The 27,874-nt window shown below is 38.0% G+C and overlaps 1 protein-coding gene across 4 annotated transcripts; it reads left to right on the top strand.

Annotated features, from left to right (window-relative positions):
* Window positions 1-27: 27 nt before the first annotated feature.
* Window positions 28-27,874, top strand: pbx4 (pre-B-cell leukemia transcription factor 4). Of its 4 annotated transcripts, XM_055035019.1 has the most exons (10): window positions 28-775; window positions 2,652-2,765; window positions 7,088-7,161; window positions 19,571-19,815; window positions 20,339-20,529; window positions 20,618-20,753; window positions 21,216-21,372; window positions 22,620-22,690; window positions 24,031-24,117; window positions 24,771-27,874. In XM_055035019.1, exons 1-10 carry the CDS (start codon window positions 591-593, stop codon window positions 24,858-24,860), a joined length of 1,350 nt encoding a protein of 449 aa, XP_054890994.1. In that variant the 5' UTR covers window positions 28-590; the 3' UTR covers window positions 24,861-27,874. The 4 variants fall into 4 exon arrangements, with proteins under 4 accessions (XP_054890994.1, XP_054890995.1, XP_054890997.1 ...); XM_055035020.1 differs by lacking the exon at window positions 2,652-2,765 and having other exon boundaries at window positions 29-775; XM_055035022.1 differs by lacking the exon at window positions 22,620-22,690 and having other exon boundaries at window positions 29-775; window positions 24,771-24,885.

The following is a 27,874-nucleotide window of genomic DNA, read 5'->3' as shown; positions in this document are numbered from 1 at the left end:
CGCGCTCTGTGGTGCTGTGAGTTTTAATGGTCAAAGCGACGTACACCATTCCGCCGAAGAACATCCCACACACTCATCAACAACAATGGCAAACCCTAGTCTGTTTTGGTAACACTTTTTTTTATAGGAGCAACAAGGTTGGAAACTGTGTGTTCACACCTGATATAACTCCTAAATTACCGCGCTGTTTTTAAAGACGCGTATGCTCGTTTGTGGCTACGTTTTCGTTCTACATTTTTCCTGAAAATGTGCGAGGCGCTCACACAGGCTGTGCATGTGTGTCCCTGCTGCCTTTCTGCTGGGCTACTGCTGCTAACCTAGCTGCTTCTTTTTTACACGGTGGTTAGCCTCCGTTAGCCTGGCCGCGTTTATCAACTAGTAGAAGAAACAAAAGATACAGACGAATGTAAAGCCTGTTCGTGCTGTTTGATTTGCAAAAACAGCCCCGAACTAATCACCTATTGTCGCTGTCGGGTAAGGGAATAAGTGTTGTATGATTTATCGTGGAAAACACTTTGCTGGCTAGCTAATAGGCTAGCTATTTGATTGTGTTCGTCGACTGAGGAAAACGGCGAGTTTTCTTTGAAAGTATGGATGATCAGACTAGGATGCTGACGGGTCTCACCGGACTCGGTGGACTATCACAGCCCGATGTCGGTGATCCGGACTCGGTCCGGAAACAACAGTCCCTCGGTCAGCCGCAACAAGACATTGGAGATATTCTACAGCAAATAATGGCCATCACCGACGAAAGCCTGGACGAAGCACAGGCCAGGTAAGACTTGTGAAGAGCCATTTTCCACTCATGATAGCTAAGCTAAAGTCAGTTTTTTTTTCTTGCGTGATTTGAAATTAAGATAGTTTGTTATTGAGGGATTAATGTAACGTTACACTGCGACGTTAATTTGCACCAAAGTATGAAAGTGAATGTACATTTTGTGCCTGCAAATACTGAACATATTCGGAGTCCACTGGAGAGTGTGGGTATTTGTAAAACAAGAGAAATAAAATACAATCTTGTTGCTGCAAATTACATCTCCTTGAATATGTAAACATACTGGCTTGGTAATAGTAGACGATCATCTGTACTAATTGGTTTGCCATTAAAATATTAAATCGGGGGGGAATAAAAAGTCTGTGATTAGTATTACATTTTGGAGGGTGCTGGGAAAAGAAAATGCATCCAAAACTAAAATTTGTTACTTTTTATTTAGTGTTAATTTACCTATGTATGAAGAAAATACAAATTTTAAAGTTTTTAAAACTTTTCATCAAATCTAAACTATTGTGAAGTAGCAGCTTTGTAAACATTATGAAAAATTAGTATATCAAAAGGACCTTAATAAAATTAAAATCGGTTATATTATTGAAATAATTTTTTCACAGCTTGTTTAGCTGAAAATTGCTTTTTATGTACAGTCCAAAATAGTAGGAAGGGTTAGGGTTAGGAATCAAACTGTAAAGTGGGGGGAAATCCCACATAAAGTTAAGATCACCCAGTCCTGCATGTCTGTGGTGGTTGTGATGTGTCAGCTCTTTATTAATGTAATGTTTGCATTAGAAGTATTTTACCTACACTTATTGACAGCATGTACCTCACTGAGTGACTGACTCACACTCATTTGCCATGTGGCTCAAAGAGCATAAGGTCAGTTTCAAATGAAGCGTCAGTATTTCAACAATAGACAACCGTCCACTGCAAGACTGTGGCCACAGTGTGATGTGTCATTAGCTAGTGATTTTCCACCCAACATTTGACCACCTGGTTCTCTTAATTAATTCACTCCTTTCACTCCCTCCCTCGCTGGTGTTCATCCTTTTCATTGTGTGCTGGGTGCAATCAATTCTCCTATAATGTGTACGCGAGTGCAGCTGTCCGCAAATCGAGTTTCTATTAATGAGATGGTGGTGAGGGGGAGGAATGATGCTATACTGGCAGCCTATGAATGTTGAGATATTACATTTTCTTGACTACTACTTTGGAGAGTTCATCACACCTCATGGCACAATTAATTTTGCGTTAAAATAGTTCTTGCTGATGTTTCAGTTTCATCTGTTGTATTTCAAGTTTGTGCTGACAATAGGCAACGGCGGAACTGTTGTGAACTTATTTAGCTAAATTATTCATATTTATAAGTACAAAAAAATCAGTTGCACTGTAGAACATACTACGTTGGCACTTATTTATGAACTATTGTAGAAGTTACTGTACACACACACCTCCACCGTACTATATATGTTCTCTATCATCATACCTGGAAAAATAAATGACAGAAGTGCCTTTGTGACAATGTGCCTTTTTACTGACTTTTTACTAATTTACTTGTTTTTTTGAGAAAATTCCAAAACATGAGCAACTTCAACACCAAACGGTGAATGTTGTTACAGATGAAGGTCCTAATAAAGACTAAATGACTTGCATTTTATTGTCTTTTTTTTCACTGTATGCCAATATGTCAATCATTTCCTAGGTCAGGATGATCTACATTTTAATGTGTAAAGTCGTTCTTACAGTTGCATGACATCCCTGTCATGTAACGTGGCAGTATAGGGTAGGGAGTGGTCAGGTTAGCACAAGAAGTTGGTGTTGCAGAGTACCCTTCCTGCGCACCATCCACCCTCATCCTCTCACCGTGTCACCATATGCTCAGATCCTGGCCAGAGGAATCGCCAGCGCATTGGGGTGGATCAGACGACCCCACAGAGGGAGGGAGAGCAGGGGGGGGCATGGCAGGGGGTGGCCTGCCACTCAACTTCCAGCACAGGTCAGTACTGGACCGCATGCACACCTTCTTCTCCCCCCCTCCTGCTCATACCCTCCATGGTGAAGACAGCCCTCCCCCATCTCAAATTGAGCAGTGACAGATTTTGTGGAGGAACTTGACATTTAGTTCTAGACACATAATTTAATTTTTATAATAAAAATAATTTTTTCCCCCTCAAAACTCTGGCAGAGAGGCATTCCTTTGGACTGGGTCTTGTAGGTGCCACTTCCCTCTTTTAAAACTGCAGAGGATGTTTACAACAGAAATGGGAGTTGTGGTTAGACCAGGTGTAGCTAGTTCATATTCATCACTGGCTGTTATATGTTGGCTCTCTGTGCTTCATGCTGTTTCAACAAGAAATTGTTTATTTTTTTAAATGTTTCTTTTTTGCATGTCTTTTTTTTCGTAACAGGCATGAAACGTATACTTATGTTTTTCCTAACCGCATATCAATGTTGTCACCTAAAAAATATTTGTGTTTCCTGCTTAAAAGCAGCAAGACTAAACAATACAAAAACAGACAATAGGTAGGTTTTCATTCAAAGGGACCAAATCCCAAAGGACTTGGCTGCAGACCTCGCTGCTCAAGCACCTTTCTGTCACCTCACTTTTCAGGCCCCTCACTTGCTCTCCTTCCTCAGAACTGTAAACCAATCCAAATATAGAACATATATATCTGATTAAGTAAACTTAAGTGACAGTTGTATCGCAGAGGGCTTCAATTTTTTGTCATATTATGTAAAATAAATTCATATTGTCTCACATGCAGATATTGACTTAGTTGTGTGTTTTACATAATTGGAAGTACATTAGGGGATTTGTCTTTGAAAGGTAGACTGAAATTTTAAACTCTTCATTCTAAATTCATCATCAGTTAAAATGAAATAAGTCATTTACAGACATCCTTAAAAAAATTATTGTGGTAGACTTGTATTGTCTTGACTATATGTAATGGTTAGCTTTTCCAGAGATTACAGCTGTTTTGAACATTTTATCTCATGGCAATAGATATAGATAACGTTAGGCTCATATCTATTGCCATAGACTATTTCCTGATATTTTTATTTTTTTTGGAGGAATAGTCTTCTACCTTGAACTTGGATGACCACATGTAAGACATTTGAAAGTTTACATCTATAGTAGAAAGCTGTAATCCATACAGCAGATGCAGTACTCTTGTGTCTAAATTTGAGTGTTAGACTCAGAGGGAAGGAGTATAGCAGGGCTGGACAATAAATCAATTACAGCAATATATATTGTTATGTAGACATGGTCAATAGTTCAGTCTCGCGCGGCATTCTGGGGAATGTAGGCAGAGCAAAGGGTTTAACTTCTCAATCTCTCTTGGCGAGCTAAACTAGATTGGTGGAATCACTCATTGGTAAGCTCACACTAACCTGCTGAGTAACTTGTGCAGCAGCAGACCATAACGTCTTAAAAAATAAAAAAATGACTGAGTGAAAGGAAAAAATGAATACAATAGCTTGCGAGGAAATTTTTCATAAAACATTAATGATTACATTATTAGTTTGGCAGTGTTATGGATTTTTGATTTATAATTTGTGTTAATTAATGGTTAATAAGAGCTGTATGCAGTTTATAAGCTCACCTGATACATTAGCCATGTTGCAAAAGCTAACTAGTGGCTCCATATTAAGTAATGCTTCTTTATTTCATACAAGTGTTCCCAATATTTTTGGAGTCGAAAAGACATGTTATGAAGCAATATCTAATTAATTGTTCTTAGATTTTTCTCAGAGCTCAAACATGTTATCTAATGGTTATGGTAGATGGTTATTTTCACAACTGAATTTGAAATATTGTGACAACCTATTTCACCAGAGGATGGGATTTGAGGCTCTTCTGCTTATGGTTGTAATTAGAGCTGCACATTATCAGAAAGATGCATATTTGCAATAGTGCTGCTGAAAATTGCGACAATATTGATTATGATTAATCTGTGTTTTCTTGTTCTTTTTTTTTTTCTTTAGTATTTTCTTTACTGTGAGCTTCAGCATATATTCACATTTTCTTTACTGTGAATATATATATTCAGTGAATATTTTATATATATTCACTGAATATATATAAACATATATTCGGTGCATAAGGGCAGTTAGAGTTCCTTCTAGTGGCCAACTATATTATTGATATGCAGAGTGGGAATGGATGTCACTTAAATTTAAGACTGCACAACATATTGCGGATATATCCGCACTGCAATATCAGCCTGTGCAATATTCATACTGCAAAAGACTGTTTGGAGTGGAAAAAATATTTATTCTAAGTGTATGAGTTTTCATTTTTTATGCTATTGTAATATTTATCCACTTGGACAATTTCACAGCAGCAGATATTCTGGTTTGACACAAACAATACTGCTCAAAATGCTAAAGTTTACAGAGTGAAAGAAAAGAGAAAAACTCTCATCATAAGTTAGCAACTGGTATTGTCATCACAATATTTACCAATATCGTCATTGCAAATCCTGCTTGAAATATAGTGTCTTGTCAAATATTTTCAGTCCTTGCTTGCGAATGAGATGTTGCATTCTATTGGGATTCCATTCTTTGTGGAACTAAAATAGAAATCGCTGTCCTCAATAAATCAAAAAACAAACCGAAAAGCTATTTTAGTCTTTTTTTTTTCTTTATTTTTTTCTGTTACAAATAATTTTATAATAAAGTTGTATTTTATTCATTTGGCGTTCAACAAAAGTGTAACGTGTTACAATTTAGGATATTCTACATTTACACACGAATTGACTATAAATATGCATATGAATGCACCCTTCAAAGCCTGGGGTATGTAAGTGTTAAAAGTTTATTCAGTGATGAATACTGTTTGAGTAGTATTCAAATATGGTACTGTGAAAGGCGAAAGTGTTTTGCAAGCATTATTTCCATACAAATGGCTTTTGAAATCAATTGTCGGCGCTTCAAAAATATTTCAATGTGGTGATTTTCCTTGCCGACTTGAAGATTTATGAGTTCATAAAAGTTATTTATTAAAATGACTATAAAATTACAACATTTAAAATATGATTAATCAGTTTCGGTTGTAAAATCAGACTGATGTGAGTGCAGTTCATAACCATACTGCTCAATAAGTAGCTTTTTAACTGTTAACCTTCATATGTTTCCAACAGTCTCCTTCACAGCTTCAATAACTTCAACTTTTTTTTCCCGTTTTATCAATAATTGTATCAATTATAAGAATTATAAGCCATGGTTTTATTCCATTGATAACGTCAGAGCTGCCTGGTATTGTTAAGTATGAGCTTTTTATTCACTGCTGTCTCACCTGCGGAGCAGCAGAATGGATCTGAACTACCTGCCTCAGCAATTTTATATGCAACCCCAGTCGAAGTCGGAACACATGGGTATTTTATTTTTTGTCATGGATAACTTTGCTTTTCTGAAGTGATTATGAGTTAATGGATTGACATAACTGCATTTGTATGAATTTAAAGGGTACCTTTTCTACTTGAAGCAAGAGTTTATTTTTGCTGTATGTATTCTAGTTTGAATATGATGTAAATGAAGGGGCTATATACATAACCCATGTCGTGCATTGCTAAGGTTTTATTAAATTTGATTATAGTGCTGCGTCATCATTTATCTTAGACACTTAGGCATGTAATTTTGGGGTACTTTGAGGTCTATTGAATTAGAAATGTACAAGACAGAATACTGCTTTTGCGCCTGTCTCAGTGTTATTTATACACCATAATGAACATTTTACCTCAAGACAAATAAATATTGAGTGCTCTGCACACTGCTTGTACTGAGCAAAGACTGAAATCAAACCTGCCACAGCATTAAATTATGTTGTTAAATGGAATTTGTTAACCGGATAAGCTGAGGTGATCTCGTTTCTGTAAACTGTAGAGCTTTTATACAGTTTGTTTGGTGATAAAGGTAATTTCTGATCATATTAAAATTGCATCCTAATCCAAATGGGCTCCGTCAACTCCCCATCTAGTTTCATGGATTGAGTACGTCTTCAGCAGGTAGAAATTAGATTACTGCGTATTAACCCTGAAATCAGGTTCTCAGTAATGATGACCTTGAGGTTTGGCATCATTACCTGTTCTTCAGTGCAAAGCGTACTAATGACAATGTTACTCTTGCTAGTTTGGATTGATGCTCCAAGGATGTGTCGATGCTTATAAAGGCATAAAAGAGTTCTGTGCGCATAATGCAGACAGCTGCTCTACTACTTTTTATGAAATAGAAACTTGAAATGACTTGAAATGGAGTTCTGTTTACCCTAATCCCACCTCTCTCCTTCTTTGTTTTATTCCCTCTTCTGTCTTGCAGGAAGCATGCCCTGAACTGTCACAGAATGAAACCAGCACTCTTCAGCGTTCTTTGTGAGATCAAAGAAAAGACAGGTGAGTCTCTACTTCACTCAGCATCTTCCAGTGGGCTCTAGTTGTGTGCACTGAGTAGTGAGATAAAAAGTGCTTTTTGCCCCAGGTCCTTCAGAGGCTTTGTCTTTTTATGCATTTCCTCTCTTAGGACTATGTTGACTAAAGATCATATTTAATCTTTGTGGATGTGTTAATGCTGCATCATTACTATTATGCACCAGGTTAAAATCACAGATTTATGAAACTTCTTTCTTTCCTGGAAACAATCCAAACTTTTCAGCTGAAACTAATCACATGCTGGATTCCAGTTTCCACAAAAATGAAACTTGGAGTTGGGAATGACGTCACACCCAAGTTAACTCTGGTTAACGTAGCCGTAGAAGTTGGGATTCGATTATGGCAGCACCCAAACACCCATTGCTCATTGAACCTCTTTTGAACATCGTCTAAGCTTTACTTTCCACATTTTGTTCAATGTAGAATTGAACTTTGATTTTTAGTCTTATTCTTACAAGTGCATCTTGTAAAATAAACATGTTGCCTCAACAGTTCACCAGTGCCATATCGGATCTCAGTGTCAGCTTTTTAAAAGTTCTTTGACGTTTGGGTAGAAGGGCATTTCTGTTGATTTTTTTTTTTTCCAACTCTGTAGAACATTTGAGTTCTGACGACAAATGGAGTGCAGAATTAGTCAGTATCTTTTTAAATACGAGTAAGATGCCAAAACTTAACATCTCAGACTCCACTAGCTAATACTTCAGTTTAGATTTACATTTTAACCTGGAACAGAAAGGTGCAGAATAGTTTTACCTTTTTGATAGTTGGTAGATATTGGCTTACATATCGTAATGGTGATATTGCTAAAAATTATAACTCTGGCAATAAATGCACATTTTTGCCACTCCTTTGCATCTATTCAACTCTCTTTCAGCTGTAGTTTATTTAACATTGCATCTATCTACTGCATTCAACAGGCTGGGTCTATATTTGGCATGCAAAGCATTGGAATATAATGACCAACAAATACTCCACTCCCAATAGCTTTTTGCAATATTCATGTTGCACAGTCGGTGTGAAAACAGTTTTATGTGATATAACATGTATGCCTGTCGGCAGTTTCACTTTATGAAGAGAGTGGACACGATCCAGATCTATAAACTGTTGTCTTAACATCAGGTGGACAAGACATACGCTTGCATTGTTAACATATTCTTACGGTTGAGAAATGCATATCTCGACTTCTGTTAAACCCTGTACATTGGGAAATCTAGCCAATTATAAGCAATGCAGTAGCGCCTCTGTTGGCAATTCAAGTGGGGGAATTCAAGTCGGCTTTTGGTATAGATTGTTTTGGTGCGGCTGGATATGAATGGCAGATTGATGGTTATGGTTGTGTAAATGGGTTGGGTTTGCAAAACCCTCCAGCTCCTCTATGCTCTTGTGCTGTATGCTTTCTTCTCTCACTGTCCTTGGATAACTGTAAGTCTCTCTTGTTCAAACACAATTTGAAAACACTGCACTGCTGTCTGTTGTGGCCCTCTGTCAATAATGTATTATTGCTCTCTGGTGATTGGAGGGAAGTAAAGGCTAGGCCTGAGAGATTGGGGCTGGGTACACTGTTTCCCAGGCAACCAGTGGTCTTATTTACCCTAATGCCATTCACTTTGATTTTCACATTTGGTCTCCCAGCAAACTAGACAGTAGAACCTGTGAGTACTTGTACTGTGAGCACAAGAGAATAGCTCACTAAGAATACAGTTGGGTAAATACTGGAGCCGAACTTAAAGTATTCCAGTCACGAAACGCAAAGACTTTGGCTTTGCTTGTACTCTGTTGGCCATCTGCCAACAGAGTAACTAACTGCACTGTGTACCTGCTTTGGTATTTCACGGCCACATAGACCCCTCTCCCCCTCTCTTTAGGCCCCATTGTCTATTTGAGGAATGTAAAATGACTTTTCACTGGATCCTTCAGAAACCCCAATCAATAATCCTTTTGGTAGCCATTAGGTATTTTTTATTTTTGCCCCCCTCTCCCTGACTAATAAACAAAAGATGTGTTGGCACAACCATGTACACAATATGTCTGGAGCACACTGATGCATACGCACCAAACAGGGATAAAAGCAAACTCTGTCTTGGTTCTACTCCTACTGCTTCGGTCTTGTCCTCTCCCCCTCCCTCTCGCTGCCTCGCTCCCATTCTTGAAAGAGAAGAGTTACTCTGAACTCGGGGCTTTGATATGGTAATGTAATGGTTGGGGTTGGAGGAGGGGAGGTGGGGCATGGGGGAGGGGAGGTGAATTCCTATGAGTACTGCAGTTGGTTAGATTGTTTTCATTGTAAAGGAAATGTTCTGCGCAAATGTCAGTACCCACCCTCCCCCTCTGCCACCACCCCAAAACACCCCCATTTTACAACAGTTCCAGTGCTGTTCTAAGCTCCCACATGAAACATGACCTCTGTCTGTGTGAACTATAACTTTTGTGAACGCTTTATTGAAGATGCACTACAAGGAGGACATGAAATTACTTGAAGGGACTCTGCGAATGATCAAAGAAGAGTCTGTGGTTTTGCTTCAACTCGGTTCTTTTACTCTCTTGTTCCCATGGGTATTTGTTGTAAAAAATAGCTCATGGTGCAGTGGGACAACTAATACCAGCTCCTCAGATAAGCCCCTGCAGTTCATTAGTTGTCCTTTAGTTTTGGGCATGTGTTTCCTTACTTTTATTTCCTTTGATGCTAACATGCCAATAGTGAGTCTGTCACTCACTCTCCTCTTCCACGTTTATCAAGTCCATCTTTCCAAGCTTGAATATTTACAGCTGTTTATTTTTGGAAATGTTTTAAATGGTTGCAAAAATAGTATTGCAATAGTTATTATTTCTTTGCTTTTTTTACCCTTTTAAGGTGTTCAGTATTATTTCAGGCCTATTCCCTACCCCGTCACAAGGACAAGTTCACAATCATCAACTTTGTACATCTAGAGGAGAGTCTGACAAACGTCTCTATCAATCTACTAGTTGTATGGATGTAGTGGAAAGCTATCTTGTCTAAAACTGAAAAGATCAGAAAGATCAGCTTTATTTTGCATTAGTATCTTAGTTTAATCTACTGATTTTGGACATGTGTGTATAAATCTGAATGTCAGCGCTCCTCAGAAATACAAAATTGCCTGCAACAAATAAGAATCTCATGAACATGTGACATCAACTATTTTGTTGGACTTTGGTTGCTGTTTGCCCCACACACAATAAGGCCTCTTTATTCTATGTAGGGTCTTGAGAAGAAGACATAAATTCATACAGTCATTACATTTTTAGTTTATTAAAACAACTGAAGTTATTTCGGACAAAACTGTATTTAATTTTGTTTTCATATATTTTATTACAACAGGAAAAGTATCACACATTCTTTCTGCTAAACTAAATGCGCTTAAATATAGGGTTTGAAAAGCTGATATGAAAAAAGTAAATTTTCTTGTTTATTTCTTTCATTGGTAAAAGTATTTTTTTATGCCTGGTTAATTTCTTCCAAGAAATAAGCATGTTGGTTGAATAAGAACATTTTAACATCCAGAACTGCCAAAAAAAAAAATTATTTTATGGTTTATGTGTGCATACTTCTTTTCTCTGCCAAAATGTGGAATATGGCGGCATTGTTTCTATGGCTATTGTACATGATGCTTGGATGACTGTTGAAAATTCATCATTAGATGAAGTAAATAGTTTGAGATGCTGAGTGAAATAACTAGTCCTTAAACTAAAAGTTCATTCAGAGAAATGTTTGTTCAGACAAAAATGATTAACTTTGATTTTTTTTTTAAATTATCATTTAGTATCCATCCATCCACAGTCATCTTGGCCTTTTGTTATGCATGTTTCCACTGTGGGGTCAAAAGCTGGAGCTATTATGTGGATCACATCCGGTGCCAATAAGAGTCCTTCTCTTCGAGACTGTTGCTGCAGATCTTGGCCACTGCAGAAAGTAAAATGCTTTTAAAACGGAAAAATCAGACCAATTCAGTATTAATATCAGATTGTGTCATAGCAGGCATAGTTTAAAAGCTAAGAACTGTCACTCCAAACTTTGTGGAAATGTCTGTGTTGATCCAGACTCTTGAGTGTGTGTATGTCAGAGAGAGGAAAGGAGTTCCAGTCGGAAAAAAAAAATATGTACCAATAAAACTGCAAAAATTGGCTCACAGAGAGTTACTCCAGACCTTCTGGAGATATGTAACTGCATCATGTTGTAACTTGATATTTCTGATGCAGTCTTATGTGTTTGCTTTTTTAGAAATGGGATGAAATAGAACTCTGGTCAAAATTACAAACTGTGATTTTGAAAACACAATTTATAATCATATCATTGTGATTAAAATCTGAAACTGAATTACGGTCTCTTCTCGTTCAAAGAAATTTAATAATTAAAGGCTTTGAGTTGTGTCCCAGAGGAACAATAACAACATGCAGGCATGCAGCTCTGGCAGTGTTTCTCTTCCATTTAAACTTAAAATTTATTCATAATCCACAATCCTTAGCAGTTGTGATTGTGTTATTTTGTATCATGGAAGGAAAATGCAGTAAAATATTGTAAAATTACTGGATTAAATTCTTAAAATCCCTGCTCTGACCTTGGAAACGCACCTAAAACCCTAAAGTACAATAGGCATTTAGTCTGTGGGCAGTTGAAGATCAAGCCAGACAGCTTCCTGCTGTGAGGTGACTGGTTTAAAGAGCACTGGGAAGCCTGCTGAACTGGTTAATGCTAAGGAATTTGGTGAGCCAGTTGTAGTTTGAGATTTATGCTGTTTTGTTCTTTGTTTTAAACCTGACTCTTTTTAATTTTAGTTATGGCACTTTTTTAAAAAAAAAAATCCCAGTGTATTAGCGCATTGTTTTCCATTTTGTGTACATTATCAATGGACTACATTTTCAGGACAGTAATGAACTCCATCATATTAATTGTGTTGCTGTAACAAAAATCTAATTACCGGTGCTAAGAGGACCCGATATTTGTCAAAAATGTCTTTGTGAGCCCCATAAGCACTCCCTCTCCCTTCGTTTTTCTTTTTAATTGCAGTAAACTCGAACAACAAACATACTGAAACATATTTGAAATGTTACTGGTGTTTCAACAGAGACAGTTTATTAATTTTGGGAATCTGAATTTTTCAAAAATGTATAGAAATGTTCCATTAAATTGCTGAAATTAAATGAACTGTCATGTTACATTGAGGTGAAGTAGCATCAGTCAACCTTCACTAAATAGTGTGACCTTTTCTTTTACAATAATTTTTTTCTACCTCAAGGGAAATGTCGGACATCATGCCAAATTTAGAACATTTTTATTAACATCTTTTGAATGCGAGTCAAAAACCAAACTAGTGATACTCTATTCGGGAAACTTTGTTTTCTTTTCCACAAAAACATCACATGCACCAGTGTAGTTGGATATTTTTGTTCTACATATTCTGGCTGAGATCACTTGATGAAGTCATGTGAATCACTTGCCTCATTAAAACGGCCTAATCATTATTAGTTTTCAAGCAGCCTAACTTGGAATAGAGCCATAAAATTTTATGAGTTGTTAAGAACCTGAGGGAAGTATTTCATTATGTTTTATGTGGAAAAATGTTAAATCTATTTTAAGCTAAAAATGTTTATAGGATGAAAATAGCTGCCCAAAGAACAACCATATTAACTATCTCTAGGGTTTTTAAGTTAAATGTGCTTTCTATTGTTGCTCAATTAACACTTCTCTCTTAAATACATCCTTGGGATTAGTGTGACGCTTCTTTTGTTTTTTTTCTTTTATTATTTAAAAATCCAATGAATTTGTGTGTATAGTGACATCCAGCCATTCATTTTTCCCCTACTGCTTTCAAGAAGAGGATGAAAAAAGACAATGTGTTAAAGGGGGTGCAGGAGTGATACAGAGATTGATGAGGCAGTAAGAGCAAGAGTAATTACTTGGTGTCCATTCCCCAAGCCAGATTGGCAGACGGCTAATATCACACAGACCCCTGGCCCTGACAGACACCCCCACACGCACAGACACACAACCCGACTCAAACTGGGGATCAAGAGCACCCCAGACCTAAAGGCGTGTGGGCCAGTTGATTTTCCCATGTGGCATTATTCCTGAAGGAACCAGACTTTTCTGTATCAGGATGTTTTGCCAACAATATTCATTGGGTTGTCTGTTAATGCTGCATTTGTACGAATCGAGATTTCTAAATGAACCACCGTATCGGGACGCAATCATTTCAGGACTTTTTGTTGTGGGATCGCATTTAGATGCTGGAGAGCAGTTTTCAGCGTATTTGTTTCACATTGTTTATCCTATTGTTTTATGGTGAAAAATGAGATGCATTAATAAAAAGAAAAAGACAAACGTGTAAAATAAAATTACAGGCTGGAGCGTTTTTGGTCTAACTGGGATATTCAGCTGAAAACATCACAGATTGGCACATGTTCAGTGTGCCAATCTATAACTTTTTCCCTTTCTGATATGTCTGTGCTATTCAAACTACTTCTGTGTGCTGTTCTTAAAGGAAGTCAGCATATCACTAATTAAAGATATGTAAATTAAGTCTCAGCTGGATTGTGCTAGTTTGGTGGTAGTGGGATGGGAGCGACTCTGAGCCCAGCTCCTAATCCTGACTAATTAAGGATTAATTACAATTGATGGGTGTCTTCCACCCCTTAGCTGTTGTGCACATAGCTGTCCCAGACAATATGTTTGTCTATTTCACACCATGTCATTAATGTTAGGAAGAAATAGAAACATCAGGCTGGCAGAGGGAGGGGTGTAAACACAAATACTAAGACGCTGTACATAGTAATGCAGTAAATCAGCATAGCTGTATGGTTGGTTGGTGCTGTTTGTGCAGATTCATGTTAAGTCACTTTTAAGTCTTGGTTACAGATGCTTTTTGGGGAGCTGCGTCACTTTGTTTTCAATCTTTTGATGCTTTAAGCAGATCTGTGCATGCTGTGTGTTTGTTACATAAATCCAGAGGTCATGCTAGTCAAAACCCCAGGATTTTTGCCCAGTGATTCATGCTGATAGCAAATTTGTTTTATTCAGAACTGAGGTGGTACATTTGAACCGGGCAGACTAACCATGTCGCCCCAGTTCTCTCTGGCACCATCTGACTGTGTCATAATGCTTGTTCACTTGTTATAAATGGGCACCTCTCCTCTGATCTATGGCTTAATTGCCACTAAATTTGCATAACAGTGCAAATTAACGACCTCTCAAATGAGCATTCATTTTTCACAAAGTCTTTAGGAGCTCCTTAAGAGTCTGTGCTAATGAGCACAGGAGGCAGCTGGCCTGATGAGAGTTGACTGGGGGAAGATCCTTGCAGTGCTGTAACAAGCCTCCTGCTTAGGTGCTCTTCATCATCCTCCTCATCCTCCTGTGACATTTTCAATTCTTTCTTCTTGTCTTTGCTTTTCTCTCTGTCTTGAAATGTACTTCGCTGATAACGTCATGTTAGTAGTCCACAACAGCACTCAAAATTTACTTTTTTGTTTCAGTACTGCTTTTGATGACAATAATTATTTTTTACATGATATTAGTCATTATTTTATCTTCAAACATAACCTGATAGATAATGAATTTCTATTATTAAGTAACAAAATCCTTAACATTTTAGTTGTACAGACATCTGGAGTTAAGTTGGTATGACTAACTACAATTTTCTAGTGTTGAGGAAATTGGAACCATTTGAATCTGTGATCTTCCTTACATTTACCTGAAGTTTTATATTGTGTTTAATTGAAGCTAACACAGTGCTGTTCTTGATGATGTCCTTTGAACATAATTACTAGTGTTTACTGCTTGTGAAATTGATTATTTTTTATTTTTAAATGTCTAGTTTTTATTATGAATTACAAAGAAGAATACTAAGTGTTTTTAAGGGGAAGAAAATGTAGCTGTAGTCAGGAAGATGTAATAATTCCTAAAAAAAAATGCAACTGGAATGTTTGTTGGCTTATTTCAGTATATTTAAAAGAATTGGTAAAATATTTTCTCTTTGTATATTTGTTGGTGTTGTTATAATTTATGCCTAAGTGCCCCCTGCCCATTTTGGTTAATTAATGGCTGACTAATGATGTGCTGGATTGAAGTGTTGTGTTTGCCTAAGGTGTGACTTCGCCCATTTACACTTTAGTCAGACCACACTGTGTTTACTCTCAATCTGTATCTCTATCGCTCTTTCTCTCTCATCATGTGTTTGTTTGTGTGTGTGTGTGTGTTTGTGTGTGTGTCTCAGAGTGGGGGGCTGTGTGCAACAGGACTCTGGTGAACTACCCAAACAGATGCTGATTAGTGTGAGCTGCTTAAAGTAGGAATGAGCATATGGATTGGGCTCATGAAGTTGACAGTACTTTACAAAAATACTGCCTTTCAGGAAAAAAGGGTACATCCTAGTGCTGTTGAAGTTTAGCCCGAAATTTACTTTGGAATAATTTTTACCTACTAACTTTTTTTCATCTCTAATTATGTTTTCATGTGTTTGCTTACATGTAATTTTTATTTCCTGTATATGGTGAAATTGATCTAAGATTTACCAAACTTCTAATCTAAGAGAATTGAGTAGGAGATTAAAGTGTCTGAACAAACAACAAGATGACTGAAAGTTTGCCTCTTTAAGAAAAACAAAATGAGCCAACTTGGAGCTGCTTCTGGCTATGCATAAATCTCAAGTGGAAATGGAAATATTCCACACAGCTGTGAGCTTTCAGAGATGAAGCCTAACATGCAAGCCAAGAGGAGTTGCTAGATGGCATTAATGCTATTACTACACATAAAATTTGAGCTTAAAGTTGCATATTGTTCCTTTCAAAACAATAAAAGTGGGTGAATCTAGCCTAGCGATCCTATTCTTTGCTTCAATCGTAAGATTTTGAAGCCTTGTAGTTGTCTGATCGCACAAACCATACGCCATCATTATGTCACTCCTCCAGGCTATGACTGCCCTTGATGAGTCAGGGGTGGGTAGACTTCAACCCCCTCTTTGCATCAATTCTTTCATAAAACACATGGAAAGAAATGGTACCTTAATCAGCATTAAAGTATTTTTTTATGAAAAGGGTTGTTGCCTTAGACCACTAGTTGGAGGTTACATGCACTCTTTCTGTATATTATTTAATCATGACTCTGTAGTTCTTACATTTTATTTTATTTTCTGTAGTCCATTTTTTGTGGCGATGCATTCATTGATGCAATAATAAGTGTTTATGTTATGCTTGAGTACTTTTTGGAAACAAAAAATTTAAAGTCTGAAACGAGTTAGAAAAGTTGAGGATGTATTTTTGTGAAACGCTGTACTTATTCCAAAAGTTAAATGTACTTGTATATGGAAATTTAAGACTTGTATCTGGAGTTTTGTTAGATAAATCTGTGCTGCATATTATTTTTCAAAGCGAAAGCATTTCTATTTTAAGTTGTCCTCATATCTGGATTGTTTGTAACGTCTGGGACAACCTGAGGTATTCACAATGTTTTCTTTCTCCCTGGCTCTTCTGCTCTCTGGCGCATCTGTACTCCAGATTCAGTGTAGTTCTGTTGCCCCTCTTTCTCAGTCCCTTTCTTCCTTGCACACATATCTTCTTCTGTGACTCCTTTTTTCAATTCTCCTTGGTTCTCCTTCTACCCTCTCTCTCTTTCTCTCTCCTTACCTTTCCCCCCCTCTCTCTTTTTTTTTCCTTCTCTCTCGATCCCTTGCTCTCTCCCAGTGAAAGGCTGAGAATACCCAAGGGAGCTGATGCAATTAAAATGCTAATCCTGTCTGTCTACAGAGAGAGGGAAAGGGGGGGCTGACAGCATGAGGGATTGCGGCTCACATGGAGAACTCGACTGAAATGGAGAACAGGGGGTGGGGATGGGGGGGCACAGGAGGAGAGTGTGTGTGTGTGTGTGTGCATGTGTCGTAAGGGTGCGTTGAAAGGGAGAGGGGGGAGGGGCGGTGTGTTGGGGGAGACAGAGTGAAAAAGGGGATGCTAGCGAGGGAAAAGACAGACAAGGATAAAGCTTGTGCTCTGAGCTGAGCAATGATATACTGACGGCGTTTAAGCTTTATCTATGCCTATGTAAGGAAAGCATTGCAGTTAATGTACAGCACTACACTGTTGGCTGAGTTGTTCACCTTTACCTGCACCACTTTTTATTTTGTCTTTTGTATCTGCACAGCACAATGTTTCTACTTTGGCTGTGCAGAAATGAGAATGATTATGTATGCAGAGAGAGCCCAGCTGGATACCCTGAATATTTCATAGTATGTGTTGCTCGCTTAGTCTTCCAATGCCACACCGCCCAGCTAGGCTTGTAACATATGCATAATGGTGATTTCTAAAAGCTATAAACATTGGCTGTGAGCCTGTCTTATTGTCTTTAAAAATATTAGTGTTTAGCAGTTGCAGCTCTTTTTTTGAGTTTTTTAGGATTCCTAATGGAGACCTAGATAATTTACGTGGGGAAAAAAAGTAACTGGCCATAATTAAACGACTGCACCAAAGTATGCAGTTATGATATTTTCAGCTTTCAGAAACTGATAATTTAGCTTTTTGCTGTGTTTTATTGTAGTTTTTTTTCTCCATATGTGATACAGTCCTTTCTTTAACATTATCTTTAACTCATCTCAACAGCTGCTGTAATATCAGTAGGCCACTAGATTGTGCATGGGTGCAATTCTGGGTAATCACAGCTTAATTGGAGTAATTAGGGAATGTTGGGGCATTAGGCTACAGCTGGGGGCCATAATGAGTCACAGTAAAAAAAGAGAGGGGGGGTGGTTAGGTGAGATGCTCCAAAAGTAGCAGTTGTAGCAGTTGCCCTCTTGTCTGTAGGTCATCGTATGTCTCACTGGCAGCAAAAGTAAGAAATAATACTTCTTGAATTAAAAACCCACAAATCTTCACCACCTTAATCATTTTCCTTGAAGCTTCAGTCAGAAAACTCTCAAAAAAAAGTTTTGGTAAACAAGTTAATTTGATAATTGGCGGCGCATTTTTAAGAAGCTGTTGGCTATCTGACTAAAAAGTGCAGAGATCGTTTGTGTTTTCAGAAGGGGGGAAGAAAGTGAAAAGGAGGGAAAGAGATGGGCGAATCAGGGTCATTAGTTCAGGCAACTGGGTCTGCTGCATTCCTAAGCCCTGAGATGGGGGAGCAACACAGCAGGAATGTGCCTTTGGTGGAGAAGAAGCATAACGGAAAGGAGAGAAAAAGGCAAGCAGAAACAATAAGAAAAGTTAGCAAAGAAGCAAAGGTAGATTTGATAATGTGGTGGAAAAACTTAGCAAAGAAAATGAAAATTGTCTTCAGATTTCTTTTTCACACCAGTGAGTAGCCCTTGATTGCTTCAAACATAAAATCACAATTTTATTGTAAATAATATTTTTTTTAAAATTAACTAAGTGAAAAGAGAATCACATAAATTTGGAACAAAAAACTTATTTGACGTAAAAGTGAAGCTTGAACAAGTTCTAAAAAATGTTGCACTTTGACAAAAATCATTTAATTAGCTAACACCATGCAGTCATTGCAGGGATTATTTATGCCCGTCATTTAAAACTAACTGCTATGACTTTCATAATATGCATCTGAATCTGTTGTCCCCTTAAAATAAGCTACACCTGTGAATAGAGGTTGGACCAAATTTACATTGTGATGCAAATTTATTCATCTGAACTTAAACATTATCCATTAGTAATTATAATTGTTCAGTATTTCTTATTGTTTCTGTATGAGTCTTGCATACAAATAACTTACTTTAATGAGATTTAAACATACAATGAAGAATTTTTCTACAAGTCTTTAACTCTCCTTACTAAAGTGAAGACACTGAATTGTTCAAGAAGCTTCCATGCTTACTTTCTGAAGTTGAATGATTGAAACGCAATGAGGGCAAGAAGAAATTTAGTTAAGTGTTAAAAGCTGCAGGCCCTGAGAAAAGATTATTGTCTGAAGTTAAAACTTTGGTAACAGAGTGGTGTCTGTAAGGGCGAGTGTGTATGTGTCTGGAAATGTAAGTGTGAACGAGAGAGAGATGAGAGCAAGGCTGTAGGCTGACAGAGGTCCTGGTATAATACAGTGGTGGAGAGCAGCGACTGATAACTATACTTATGGCCACTGGGGCTCATAGTGACAGCACATGCACTTCTATTACTGGTCTCATGCCTCATGCCCTTATCTCTGGCAGGCTGCCATCGAGAGACCACACTGCCCTCTGCTGTTTGTTTAGAGCAACTCCATGCTTAACATTAACGATCATTCCTAAGTTTTTACAGAGCAGCTCCTCATTTTTTACACATCTGGTTGTTTGTTCATAATGACTCTTAGTTGTAGTTGCTGGGCCTAGTTGTCTGATTTTTATTTATTTATTTATTTATTTTTTCATGTGTTTTCTTTTCTCTCTAGTTCTGAGTATACGAGGTGTACAGGAAGAAGACCCCCCAGACCCCCAAATCATGCGGTTGGACAACATGTTGCTTGCAGAGGGCGTGTCGGGACCAGAGAAAGGCGGGGGATCGGCTGCAGCCGCTGCAGCCGCAGCCGCAGCAGGGGGCTCACCCACCGACAGCAGCATTGAACACTCTGACTACAGAGCCAAACTTGCCCAGATCCGTCAGATATATCATTCTGAGCTGGAGAAATATGAACAGGTTTGTTCTGAGCAGACTGAGACCTTTGAACTTGACCAAAGCCTCCCTTGAGTTCATTTTATTTGGCTTTACAAAAGTAATGTATGAATAGATAAACGGATATAAAATGAGAACTGAAACAATTAATCAATACCCCTTTATTTATTTTAGCACTTAGATAGTTATTGCAGTCTAAAATGGCTGAAACTATTGTTAGAGAGGCTCTAATCAATCAATCAGTCCGACATTAGACTTGGCCAGTGTTTTTTGATCAATAACTGGCAGATCACATTGCTGAAAAATATCAGATTTTGTGTACTTTGAAGTAAAAAAAAAATTTTATATAAAGTTGAGGGATTAGTGTTATTGAGGTTATTTTTTAGCTACAATAGGAGATGCTGTTTTATCCCTATTAATACTTTTTCATCTGAAGTTAATATGATCAGTGCAGGACTCGTCCCAATCTGTACCTTTCAGTAACACATGTACTTCATCCCATCTTTTAACAATAGCACTTAACTCCTTTCTGTCTTTTTTTTCCCAGGCCTGCAGTGAATTCACCAACCATGTAATGAACCTGCTGAGGGAGCAGTCTCGCACACGGCCCATCTCTCCCAAGGAGATTGAACGCATGGTGGCCATAATCCACCGTAAATTTAGCTCCATCCAGATGCAGCTCAAACAGAGCACCTGCGAGGCAGTCATGATTTTGCGCTCACGCTTCCTTGATGCCAGGTCTGTCTTCGTGTTTTGTTTGTATCACACAACACCAGTGTTGTACTTCGAATGCCCAACCTGTTGTTCATGATCTCTTTTGTGTCAGGCGTAAGAGGCGCAACTTCAACAAGCAAGCTACAGAAGTACTGAACGAGTATTTCTACTCCCACTTGTCTAACCCCTACCCCAGCGAGGAAGCAAAGGAGGAACTGGCCAAAAAGTGTGGGATCACTGTGTCTCAGGTGAATAGCTTATTCAGCTGATATCCAAAATAGTTGCAGGTTAAGCGAATTGAAGGTCACCATCTGTTAAATCCCGACAGCTTTGAAATATTACATTTTCTGGTAAAAAGACATTTTATTTACGAGCAAACAGGTTTGTTGCCATTTTTAGCTAAAACTAGGGATGCACCACACAAAATACAGACTTTATGGATTTTTAAAAGACCTGGAGTGCACACTTAACAACTGTGTATACTGAGGGTTAGGAGGCTACAGGATTTGTCAAACCAAATTAACCCAATCTAGTTTAGAACGGCTCCCCTCACATACAGAGTCTCATCTTTACCTCTTATTCATTAAACAATTTTCTTCCCACAATTTTCATTGACTGTCCCCAATTAGAGGTAGAATCATGGCTGCCTATTTGCAGCTAAACAAATGTTTATTCACTGCTTTATAATATGAAATCCATGTGTTCTTCAGGTCTCTAATTGGTTTGGCAACAAGAGAATACGCTACAAGAAGAACATCGGTAAGTTCCAGGAAGAAGCTAATCTGTACGCGGTTAAAACGGCGGTGGATGCTGCGAATGTGTCAGCGCAAGCCAGTCAGGCTAACTCTCCAGCAACACCCAACTCAGGTATTGCCACAATCCCACCTCATTTCATAGTTCTGCTTAAATAGTGTGTCCAAAGTGTAAAACATATGATCAAATCTCACCTGTTTTCAAGTCGAGTAATCTTCCTGTTCCTGGTTTTTATTGGTGAAGAGTTTTTGTTTCTGAGCTTTTGCTGCTTTTTTTGGTTTCTGGGCTACACCCAGACCTTTTTCTGGCATTTTTTGTTTTTAAAAGCCTTCGTATTATAAAACATTTGGGGAATTTCTTTTGCATTATCTCACAGTAAGTATTGATGTATTTACTAGTCAAGTCATGCAGCATCTTGAATCCTGAAAGTCTTTCTGTAACAACGCTAAGGTTTTTTTTTTAAAGACTTTGACATGTATTTTATCTCATTTGTGAAATATCTGAAGTTGTATATCTTGTCATGAATTGTCCTTCGAGATCTATCCAGGGATTTTGGTGACTTACTGTTTTGATTTTTGATATTTCACAGACATCTTGTTCTGTTTTAATGTTTCTATCACCAACACTCAAAGGAGGAACATGAAAGTTTCCGTCAAAGACTAAAATGGTTATTACGGTCAGGCATGCAGTTAGTTTGCACTATGAGCCACAGTTGTTTCCTACGAGACCTTCTTGTTGTTGAAATTGAACTAGTAAAATCTACATGCAGCGCAAGTATAAATGACAGTAATTGTATGACTAATTTGGCCAAATGTAACACAAATACTTGAAACGGTTAAAAATTTAGTTTTGTGCATGTGATCATTTGCAAACTGTAACTTGCCTTTTTGTGTTGCTTCTGGAGTAATGACCTCTTCCTCTCATTGACCTTTCAGATGATGGAAGTCTCATTTTAGTATTGTTAAGGGCAATCACTTAACTTGCTTCAGCCAGCACCATCGCAAGTTCTTTTTTTTTTTCTTGCGTTCATACACACATATTACAAAAACACTTTTCTTCCAGTATAAAGACAGCGTTGTTTAAAGTCACTTTAATGTTAATTAATTCAAACTTCTGAACTACTAATGTAAAGAAAGTAAAGAAAATAAATAAAAAAAAAATAAATTTTTGTAACATATAAATAGTCCTAACTGACCTAAAACAGAAAACATTTAGTTAGATTTAAAATTTTCAGTACAATGTGTTAAATGATCTGGTTTTCAACGTCATATGAAGGTATAGAGGAGGTCAACCTAACTAAATACATTAAAAAAAACATGCACACATGCTTTCTTAAGGGTCAAACAGCTTTTCTCATGCAGGTGATACCTACCTTGGCCAACGTTCCCTCAATGGTGAGGGTCTCAACTTTACCCCCTCTCTACAGCTGCAGGTATGCAAAGAGGACAGCTGCAGAGTTGATGGAGTTGATCCCCCTGGTGTAAACCATCCGCAGAGCATCCCTGTATATTTTCCCTTAGACTGACTCCTTCTGACCCCTCGTCGGATCCTGTCCTGACTGAACCTTTGATATTACCACTAGATTCCCACACAGTGCAAACTGACCATTCTTTCTTTAGAGAATTGGGATATTGGAAGTGCTGGATTTTCTATCTTGCGTACATATGTCAAAACCCATTAAAGGCTGTATCAGAGCTCTTAATCAAGGCTGTTCAACTCAAAGCATGCAGCTGAAACAAACCCATGTATAAAAGATGGCATTCAAACCAATAATCTCTTTGATTAATGGTCAGTTTCTTTGCCTCTTGGCAATCCTGTTCCTCCTACAGCATCACAGCTTCCTGTCGATGCCAGTTCTTGTTTTTCCATGCATATCCAAACATTCTGTATTACTCCTTTATCCGTGTAGTTTTAATTGTGTTCAGTGGTTATTTGTTGAAAGTGGTGTTTTGCCGTTGGTTAAAAATCCACAGATTTCTGTTGTAATGCTTTATACAGGGCTTGTAAGTCCAAAACTTATCTTTTGGTTTCACTTTCTCTTACTGGTATGACTAATTTCTTAGGTAATGTTTAAGCTTGAACTGGGTGGAACGGCAACAGCAAGGCACTTGAAGTGTAACCTGAGAAATTTAGAAAAAACCTTCCAGCTGGCTGGAGCCAAGAGATGCCCAACACTAGGAGAGTGGCCAAGTGTTGGGGATGAAAAGGGCTGAACGGGTCTGTAGTCAGAACAAAAGACGCACTTTTACCAACTTATTAACTTTGATGCTACATTTATACTTAAGGACTGCTCTGTCCTGAAGTATGCCGGTAGTCAAAGCAGAGGAGACTCGCTCGGATTCCACTCCGTAACTACATTGCAAATAAATCACTCATTTGTAAAGCTGTCGCCGTTGACCACACTTGCTATTCAACTCCTGGCTGTGTGTCCTGGTGAGATGCTCGCCCCATTTTAAACCCAAATGGGGCGAGTGATGAAAAGTTGTACTATTTTAAACAAATAAAAGAATTCAACTGTTTGACAAAAGGGGCCATCACAAATGACAAAAATTGATGCAATGTCATGGTCAACTTAAACCACCCTGTTCCATATTGGGACCTTTCAATCTACAAATGTTCCAGAACATTTGTAGATTGTAGATTGAACGTGACCTAAAAGGGGCTTGAGTAATTATGTAGAAGTTTGTGGATACCAGCTGTACTTCGTTGACCTGTTCGACAAATTTTCTGTTTTGTCTTTAAAAATGTTAATATTTACATGTTTTTTCACAGGTGGATACCCTGCACCGTGCTACACACCTGACGGGCGGCTATGAGGAGTTGTCAAGCAGTGGCCTCTTCACCCCTCATCGCCTGGATGTAAGTAGCTTCAAGTCTGTGCTGTTATAGTTTCCGTAGCCGAGTTAGCAATCACTGCTGTATTTTCATGTCATCAGAAATTAAAGGATGGAAAAATTACATCCGTCCAGTTGGACAATGAAGCTTAACATATGAAAGAAATGCATATTTTAAAATATGGCACCAACTTTCAAGATATTATATAGACTGATTACATTTCATTACTGTTTTAAATATTATGATTTCCAGAAATTAAGTCATTAGCAACTTGCAGTCAACTTGTCTTAAGATGTGGCCAACATTTCAAGGTATTACAGTAGATATGGTTGTCTTAAATTTGTCCATTCGTTGCATCATCCTGCAACATTTTCTGTTTTCTTTGTAGCTCTAGTGGAAGAATTTAATCATACAAAATGATCCTGGGTAGCAAAAAAAAAAGAAGCATTAATCTGGTTACTTTTCACAGTTTATTTGGGTCATAAGTTTAAATCATGGCTTTAAATGTAAACTTCCTGACGCTTGCAGAAATATTTCAATTGCATGTGAATTGTGCTCAGTTGTTTGACCAGGATTTTCCTCAGCAAGGACATCGGTAGCATATTTTAACCAATTAAGGTAAGAAATTGGTCATCAGTCTTCATCTCTGTGCCGCTTCCCTCCTTGTCTGACTGCAGGCTAACAGCTGGCAGGACACCACCAACCCACCCTCGGTTACGTCCCCTCCTGGTCCTCCTGGCAGCGTCCACTCTGACACTTCCAACTGATCTGGTGGCTTTACCTGCCTTCTCTTTATTCCCACTGTGGTCTGCTGTTAAAATCATCTTGTATTCCGATTTTTTTTCTTTTTTTTTCCATTTCTCCCCTGTGAACAGGCCACATGAAGTTGTATACACATTTCATTCACACTTGCTGTTCTGGACCACAGGACAGCTGTACAGTAGCTGGGAGGAAATGCTCCTTTCACCTTCATTCCAGTTCTCCGCTCTTTAAAAGTTAAAAAGGGGAATGGAGCTCAGAGACATAAAGAAAAACATCCTTATTGTCAAGGACTTTGGGGAAAAAAAAAAACAAAAACACATCCAGCTGTGTAGATGATCATGATGTCTGTACATTATGTGTATATGCACGTTAACTTTACACAGTACTCCCACGGCTTGTTCATGTGCTGTTTGACCTTTACACTCAACTCTTTGCTTTGGGAAACTGTGTGTAATTGCCCGTATCTGCTGAAGCCTTGGCATCTGACAGCCAAACTGTGGTTACAGACCACCAGGGAGCTCTGCTCACCTTGCTTGTACCAAAGTGCTGCCCCAGTGTTCCTCTGAGATTACCCTCTGCCTACTCAACACAAGACACTGTTGCATCAATGTATCCTTCTGTTAGGATTTTAAGGTGAGCAACTGTCCCCAAAACGTACGGCTCACAACTTGTCAGCTGTTCTCATTATGAGCCGACATAAACGATGTGTCAAGCACAGATTTTAGCATCCTTGCTATGGGTTTCTACCTTTCTAGAAAGGTGAGGGGGATCACTGCTCTGAACCAGGCAGGACAAGAGATGGTAGGGCTGGTGTGAAGAGAATAGGAGAACATCTTTGGTTGAGCATATGTAACCAATAGCTCTTTCCACTGCTAACCCATAGAGGGTGTTAGTAGATGGCTTGTAGACTTTACTTCTTTCTTTCTGTCCACTAGTTTATTTGATTGTAGACTATTATCTAATGCTGTTTCACCAAGAATGCACCAGCCACCACCAAAAATTAGCTCAATACGACATCTTTATGACAAACGGAAGGGTGGAAAGATCGCAAGGCATCGATGTATTACTGGAACAAATGTGACATGAACTTAGAAATGTGACTGTCTTCCATGCATGTAGGACTTCTAGGTGTTATACTGTTTTTCATTTCCGTTTTTAGCTTAATTTGTATTAACGAGAAAAAAAAAATTAATACATAAAGGTAAAACTATTACAGTCAGACCAAAACCAAAAAAAAGTGCATCACATGTTGATGTGTCTGTGTGGACGTGTAAAAGGTTCCTGGGATATATCTTAGTCAAAACTGGCTGGTGCTCCTTCGAACTTTGTAAGCATTATGTAGACTGGGTGCTTCCACCAGCTGACGACACGCAAAGTGGGGTTCAAATTAGATTTCTTCCCCATCTTGAAACTTAAGCTTGTGAGCCTGAGGCAACATGTTAACAACCTGATGTTGTACCAAAACCAAATATACAAAGTTCAGCAATGTAATAATGCTACTTTTTTTAAACATTGGTGCACAGTCGCCTTTTACATTTGAGGAGAGGAGGGAATTCTGTTTGTACCTGTGTCTCTTTGTGGTGTTGTCATGCCTCAAGTTGGTTTCTTTTTGTTTGTTTTTGTTTTAAATGGGGCTTCATAAATGATGGGTGAAGTGAACACTCATCACTCCTGTGATTTGATTGAGCATAAAATAAATGCTCTGCCTTTTCTTTATTCTTTAATACCATCTCGTAAAAAAAACCCATCTTTTTATGTTCCATGGCCGATTGGGCAAGGGCTTCTCTCTCTCCTCTGTTACCAAAAAAAAAGAGGCAGCACTGGGTGTAGTAAAACTCTTAATTTGTGTGTAGGACAAAACCTGCCACATTTTGCCGATTTCCATTCGTTAAAGCTGTTTTATACGTTAAAGATTACGTGAATAACAAAGCGTTTTGATAGTAAGGTAAAGCCTTATTAAGATTTGTCATGAAAGAGTTTGTTTGAACCATGTCACAAAAACAGAAGCTGAGCTTGAAAGCCGGTCACATGTTATCTTTCACATTTCATTTCCTGTTGTCTCACGCAGCAGCTTGTTATTGCTGCGTCTCGAGTAATGGCGTCGTCACACCAAATTATCATGCCGCCCCTTTTTTTTTTCTACTTGTTGTAATGGATGTCACTGTACAGTTTGTGTAATGTTTCAGTACATTTTCTTTTTCTTTTATAAAACTTTGTTTGGTTGAGATATCTACTGTTTCACAGGATTCACGCTAACTCTTTATTGGCTTTGAATATTATTTAGATCTTTTGTTACATAACCAAGTTGCAGTGTAGGATGAACAAATGTAATGCGGTGCTGTGGAACTATTTATTTTTTTTATTTTCCTATAACCATTTTGTCCCCCTTTTTAATTTTCCACATTGGGTTTGCTTTTACTTCTTGAACGCTTCAACGACAAGTTTCCCTCGTTTGTTGCCTCGGTGATTTGCCACTATTGCCATTCACCTCAATTTATTACAGCAGAAACATCAATGCCTAAATACTTGATGTCAATATATACACTTTGTGAGCTCATGCATTTTGCAGCAGCGTTGTAAACTCAATAAAAATAATCTTATTGTAAACTAACAAGTATTTTGATCATTCGACTGGTTTAGTTCCACAGCACCAAATGTCTTTGTAAACCTTCATTTGTTTGTTTTTATTAGTATATTTGTATCTCCCTCTTTCCCTTGTATTTACCCCTCTCTCTACCTCTGTCTTTCCATTTCTCTTGTATATAACCCCACTGTTTTCAGACTTGTGAGTCTGTATGAACTCCTTTTATACCTCAACTTTAGAATTGATCTAGAAAGAGTAAAACAAAACGGAAGAATATGACAAAATTGTAGTGTTCTTATTAGAAAATTAATAAAAAAAAACAATTTAGTGTGATTATTTTTTTTCGGTATTTCATTTTAGGAGTGTTTCATTTTATAAGTTGTCACAAATGCTCTTGTGATAGTCAAATGTAATAAAAGGAGAGATTGCACCATC

Source organism: Poeciliopsis prolifica, unplaced genomic scaffold (assembly GCF_027474105.1).
Source record: "Poeciliopsis prolifica strain line A6 unplaced genomic scaffold, Auburn_PproV2 SCAFFOLD010, whole genome shotgun sequence".
Lineage (NCBI taxonomy): Eukaryota > Metazoa > Chordata > Actinopteri > Cyprinodontiformes > Poeciliidae > Poeciliopsis > Poeciliopsis prolifica.
The sequence above is the reverse complement of the archived record's forward strand: the minus strand, read 5'-3'. Positions and strand labels throughout refer to the sequence as shown.

Bases quoted from the DNA above. Each gene is read 5' to 3' on its own strand.
- pbx4 (XM_055035019.1), top strand. From the start codon at position 591: ATGGATGATCAGACTAGGATGCTGACGGGTCTCACCGGACTCGGTGGA. The intron at 20,754-21,215 runs GTGAATAGCTTA...TGTGTTCTTCAG, and splicing joins GTGGGATCACTGTGTCTCAG to GTCTCTAATTGGTTTGGCAA. The intron at 21,373-22,619 runs GTATTGCCACAA...TTTCTCATGCAG, and splicing joins TCCAGCAACACCCAACTCAG to GTGATACCTACCTTGGCCAA.